The 6,497-nt window shown below is 35.8% G+C and overlaps 1 protein-coding gene across 1 annotated transcript; it reads left to right on the plus strand.

Moving 5' to 3' along the window:
- The first annotated feature begins 892 nt into the window (after positions 1–892).
- Positions 893–5,240, plus strand: LOC107020773 (E3 ubiquitin-protein ligase ORTHRUS 2-like). Its single transcript, XM_015221266.2, has 9 exons — positions 893–1,447; positions 1,880–2,412; positions 2,904–3,029; positions 3,427–3,526; positions 3,608–3,669; positions 3,766–3,868; positions 4,091–4,232; positions 4,374–4,591; positions 4,717–5,240. Exons 1-9 carry the CDS (start codon positions 983–985, stop codon positions 5,014–5,016), a joined length of 2,049 nt encoding a protein of 682 aa, XP_015076752.1. The 5' UTR covers positions 893–982; the 3' UTR covers positions 5,017–5,240.
- The last annotated feature ends 1,257 nt before the right edge of the window (positions 5,241–6,497 follow it).

The raw sequence follows: 6,497 nt of genomic DNA on the forward strand, positions 1-6,497 counted from the left end.
TTTAAAAATTTATATGCTTGCATTTTTTATTTTTGTCAACATTAATTGTAGTTTATATAATTTATAAACTAATATAAATTTAATTTTCTTAAAAAGTCTTATATAGAAAAATTAATTTATAAAAAAGCTAAATTTTATATCTAAAATTAATATTATGAAAATATCACATAAAAACAATTAAAATATACAAGAGATTTAATTAAAACATACAATTTATATAATGTTTTATTAAAAGTTTGTATAGTTAAATAATATTATAATATTCAAAAAGTTATTTGGTGTAATGATAAGTGTTACACCAAATTTGGGTAACACTATTCACACACCAAATTTAGTGTGAAAATTGATGTGAGTTGGAGATCAAAACACCAAATTTTACACCAAATATAAAATTTGGTATTGAATTGGAGATGGTTTTAATTGTAAACATTACTAACTCATTTTGTAATATTAAACTTATACGCTCTACCAAACAACCCCTTATATTTTCAATTTAAAAAGTATATGGTGTAATTATATTTAATTGATAAAGGAATATTAAGAAAAAAACGTTATTGTCCACTTTTATATTAATCAAAGGAGTTTTTAAAAAGAGAAAAAAAAATTCATTTTGGAAAATAATGTGTTTAAAAAGAAAAAAAAATAATTATTAGGAAAAGTAATATCTTTTAAGATTATTTGACTAAAATATTAATGAAGTCAAACTAATATTTTTTATTTAATTAATATTTTTGTAATGAAAGAATTTTTTTTCCATTTATAGACCCACAAGAAAATAGAGGGAAGACTAAAATTTGAAAATTTGACCTAAATTTTGACACCAATATTTTTTTATCGCGAAAACATCCCCGCGTCGTTTGGGCATTAGTCTATACCCCTTTTCTCTCTCTTTAAATACAAATCTCCAATCGTCTCTTCTCTTTCTTAACGCCTTGTTTCTCTCTCTTCCTCCTCACTTTCTCACTCTACTTTGCTTTCTCCGATGGCGCACGATAGCGATCTCCCTTGTGACGGCGATGGTGTCTGTATGGCCTGTAAAGTGAAGCCATCGGAGAACGAATCGCTCATCTGTAAGACTTGTGCTACTCCATGGCACGTCAGCTGTCTCTCTACTCCTCCCGATTCCATGGGAGACGCCGTCAACTGGGAGTGCCCTGACTGCTCTATGCCTCCCGCCGCTGTTGTTGTGCCTGTTAAACAGAATGCTGTTGCTATTTCATCTTCTGAAGGAAGAGGAGATTTGATTGCGGCTATTCGGGTCATTGAATCTGATTCGACTCTTACCGAGCAGGAAAAGGCTCAGAAACGACAAGACCTTATGAGCGGAAGTTCCAAAGACGAAGACGTGGCTGTTGAAGGGGCTAATCAGGACAAGGATGTGCTGAATATTCTCGATGGAAGTTTGAACTGCTCTATGTGCATGCAACTGCCTGAGAGACCTGTTACGGTATATCTTGATATCTGTTTCTATTTTTTTAAATGTTTTAACCCCCTTTTTGCTTTTGTATGTTTTATGGTTCACATTTGTTAATTGAAACATAAAGTTTATGCTTTACTTACTTTTAATTTCAAAACGCTGAATGCCTCATTGATATCTCGTATGTTATTTGTTTTGCAATAGTCGTTTCTGTAAATGGTGTCTTATGCTTTTTTTTTTTGTTGTCATTTGAGCACTAAAGTATTGGGTGTGTACATGACTTTGAACAGCTCAGGCCCAACAGATTGGGGATTAGGATTATTTTACTGACTTGGTTGATCACTTGCTTACAAGTTATCTCAATCCTTTTTTTTTTATATAAATATTCATTTTCTTTTCAAGGAGTAGTTAACTTGCAAGCTTTATACAGGTCTATCTAACACTGTTATTTATCCATGTCAGACACCTTGTGGTCATAATTTTTGCCTGAAGTGCTTTCAAAAGTGGGTTGGGCAGCGAAAGAGTACCTGTGCTAATTGTCGTACTCCTATTCCAGCTAAAATGGCAAGCCAGCCTCGAATTAACTCTGCTCTGGTCATTGCCATTAGAATGGCAAGAATGATGCGGTCTGGTGCCTCTAGCGGGTCATCAAAAGTTTCACATTTCGTTCACAACCAAAATAGACCTGACAAAGCTTTCACCACTGAGCGTGCAAAAAAGACTGGAAAGGCTAATGCTTGCAGTGGAAAGATTTTTGTTACAATCCCTGGTGACCATTTTGGACCAATTACAGCGGAAAATGATCCAGAGCGCAACGTGGGTGTTATGGTTGGTGAGACTTGGGAGGATCGTTTTGAGTGTCGGCAATGGGGGGCTCATTTCCCTCATGTGGCTGGTATTGCAGGACAGTCAGATTATGGGGCCCAGTCTGTTGCACTTTCTGGTGGTTACGAAGATGATGAAGATCACGGTGAATGGTTTCTCTATACTGGAAGGTAATGAGCGCCTGTTTTTTTTCTTGGATGCATGTGCATTCTGGCTTCTATTTGAACTCACCTTGTGTACAACTTGTCCACTCAAAATTTATGCAAGTATGAATCCCACTTGTGATGCATATTTCTATGTTGAATTTCTGTTCTTCATTTCTTTTGTGTTTGTGAACCACAATTTTACTTGTAAGATCCACACATTGTAATATCATGTTAGTTACTGTTTGAGTAATTAGTCATATGACCTGACACTGAATTTGGTCCATGAACGATCTTCTTCATTAAGCTGTTTTTTCCTTTTAGTTTTTTCACAATTCTGTGCGGTTATTTTTAGAGTCTTTTGTTTGCTTGAACGTGACTGATAATTTTTTGGACACACCACCCTCTCAAACCCCACTTGTGGGACTACATCTGGTTATGTTGTTTTAATATCTGCTGCTGGTTTTGTGCTGTGAGGTGCTCTTCTAACTATTTTTATGTTGATTTGTGTTGGATAGTGGTGGAAGAGACTTGAGCGGTAATAAGCGAACAAACAAGCTACAATCGTTTGACCAGAAATTTGAAAAGCTTAATGAAGCTTTACGTGTCAGCTGCCTCAAGGGTTATCCTGTCCGAGTTGTGAGGTCAGTTACCGCCTTAAACTCGTTGAATTATTAGGTATAGAGCTATAACAAGTTCTTGCTATTCCTTCTTTGGATTGGAAATTGGTTGATGATTAGCTGATGTAGATGTTATCAGTCCTGTCATTCCTTCCACAATGGTTGTTTCTTCCAATTTTTTGGTAGTAGAAAGTAGTGTGATAAGTGTTCTATATTGTATTCCATTTTTTTTCTGGATGATACTTTCTGCTATTTAGCATATCTTGTCCTGTGACAGCAACCTAATTTGTCAGCATCCACTAGTTGGATTAATACAACTCGTTTTGTATTTCAATATCCACATCAAATATCTTTTTTCATTTCCATTGGGAGTTTATTTCTTAATCACAAGTTATATCTCTGTCCATTCCAATATGTATAGGTCCCACAAGGAGAAACGCTCTTCGTATGCACCAGATAAAGGAGTACGATATGACGGGGTCTACAGGATTGAAAAGTGTTGGCGGAAACCGGGAAAACAAGTTGAACTCTTGCTCAAAAGCTTCATGCATCTGTATCTTTAACTTTTGTCACTTATTTACATTACATTTACTTTTGTGCAGGGATTCAAAGTTTGTCGATACCTTTTTGTGCGCTGTGATAATGATCCTGCACCATGGACCAGGTCTCTTATTGTGTCATTTTTACTTTGTTATAATGTCATCCCCTTCTATTTGGGCTTTCATCATGTTCTTGTTCACCTTGTTGTATATATTGGCAGTGATGAACAAGGTGACCGTCCTAGGGCCTTACCTGCCATCAAAGAACTAAAAGGCGCCACAGATATGACTGAGAGAAAAGGATCTCCAGCCTGGGATTATGATGTGAGAAGCATTTAGAATCTCCAGTTGATTCTTTCCTTTTTGTAATGTAGCACATTCAAAGGATGCTGTCTATCTGATTATTAATAACTTTTTGCCAATCGAATTGGTGATTAACCTTTTCTGTAAATGCAGTGAAATGTTTTTTTATAAACTTATTGATATGCATAGCATACAGTTACATGAATGCTGGTATTGTTTGTAATAGTTGTTTCTGTTTTACAGGAGGAAAAGAGTTGCTGGATGTGGAAAAAGGCTCCTCCTCCTAGTAGGAAACCAGTTCAATGTGAAAATGAAGATGGAACAAAAGTGAGACAAGTCAGACCAAAGAGACTTACAATGTCTGTAAAGCAGAGGCTCTTGAAAGGTACACCTATCATTCAGCACTTTTCATTAGATATTTTCCTTTCTAATCTGATTTTACTATGTATTTTGTGTGATTGTTAGTGATTGCATATTCTTTTATTATATTTCTTAGTATAATGAGATGAGGTTTTTGATTGTGCAGAGTTTACATGTCATCTTTGTCGGGAAGTGATGAATAACCCGCTTACTACTCCATGTGCGCATAACTTCTGCAAGGCATGTTTGGATGGTGCCTTTGCAGGTCAATCCTTTACAAGACAGAGGACGTGTGAAGGCAGACGTACATTACGAGCGCAGAAAAATATAATGAAATGCCCATCATGCCCAACTGATATATCTGATTTCCTCCAGAATCCCCAGGTACGACTTCATGGGACCTGCTCAGTTTTATATGTGAATATCTACGAGTATAACTTAATAAGCACTAGGCTTACTATTCTAACTATAAATTCTTGTCTTACTCAAAAGGGTGTTTGTTTTGGCAGATTAATAGAGAGTTGATGAATGTAATCGACTCTCTGAAGCGCCAAATTGAGGAAGAAAATGCAGCATTGAGTGCTGATGTAGATGATGGCAGCTTAGATGGAAATGAGATTCTAGCTGAAACAGATAAAAGCATGGAGGATGATGAAGAAGGTGCACAGCCTGTCAATGAGACTGAAGCCAAGCAGACTAACAAGAGGAAGAGATCTGGCAGCATTGACAATGCATCATCACCCAAGAAATCCATTGACAAATCTGATGCTGTGCATAATCTTGAGGAAGTTGATCCTGCCCATACCTGAAGAAGCAAAATGGTGGCAACTGTTGGCTCTCATGTTTATTGTTGGATAGTTTTAGGTTAATTTTAGTTTTGGACTTGTATGAACTTGGTACATTAGTCAAAATTCCAATTGCATAGAATTTTGCTTTAATGTCAACCAATTGGTGTTCTATCGTAATCTTTTTGGATAGTCGATTAAAATTATGAATTGCAACCATTAATGATAGATATTTATTTTCTTTAACACCTTGCATCTCTCTGTATCTTCTTTCTGTTGAGGACCCACCTAAGTTCAATATTTATTAACTTTGTAAAATATTCTAACAGATTCTTATGTAGCAGCAAAGATGAGGGCAAGAGTAAACACTGGGTATCATGAGATAAGATATGTTTTCCTCAAAGAAGGACGTTTGGGTTTTAGATTTCTATTTGAACACCAATTGGGTGCCAGCAGGCTTCGACATCAAAGCAAGTTTGCTATGGAATTGGAAATTGACAATGCACCAAGTTCATATGGGTTCAAAACTAATATTAACATATCCACAATAAACAATGATTCATCCAGCTTGTTCAGAATCATCATTCCAGAACCAGCTTAGTTGCCACCATTTTGCTTCTTCTTCAAATATATGTTATAGCTCCATCAACCAACCAGTCACTTGTGGCTACTCGCAAACTGAGTACTCAGGTATGGGCAGGATTAACTTACTCAAGATTATGCACAACATCAGATTTGTCAATGGGTTTCTTGGGTGATACATTGTCAATACTACTGGATCTCTTCCTATTGTGAGTCTGCTTGGTTTTAGTTTCATTGACAGGTTATGCACCTTTATATCATCCTTCACACTTTTATCTATTTCAACATCTTCATCGGCTAGAATCTCATTGTTTCCATCCAAGCTACCATCATCAACATCAGCACTTAATGCTGCATTTTCTTTCTCAATTTGGCGCTTCAGAGATTCAATCACACTCATCAACTCTCTATTAATCTACCAAAACAACACCCTTTTGAGTCAGCCAGCTTGTTCAGAATAATCATTCCCAGAACCACCTTAGTTGCCACCACTTTGCTTCTTCTACAAAGATAGGTTGTAGCTCCATCAACCGTCCAATCACTTATGACTACTCGCAAATTGAAAACTCAGTTGTGGATACTAAACATAGAAATGAGTCAATTCTTTGTAAGACTGACTAAAAAGAAAAACGAGTTATATAAATTGGAATAGAGAAAATACTTATTACTAGTGAGTTTGCTCAAAATACCTGAACTATTTTGTTATTTATCCTAGAGTAGATGGTCCTTTTGTGCAATGTCACCTAACTAGAATATTGAGATCTCTAGCAGAATTAAACCAATTTTACAAACTATTCCTGATATGGTATACTAGAAAATATGAAAAAGAATAAATAAGGTGAATTATGGAGGCATTGTAACCTAGAGGACAGTGATCTATGAGATTTCTAAAAATATTCATCTCTTATCCCTAATTTTATATC

This window comes from Solanum pennellii, chromosome 5 (assembly GCF_001406875.1).
Source record: "Solanum pennellii chromosome 5, SPENNV200".
NCBI classification, from domain to species: domain Eukaryota; kingdom Viridiplantae; phylum Streptophyta; class Magnoliopsida; order Solanales; family Solanaceae; genus Solanum; species Solanum pennellii.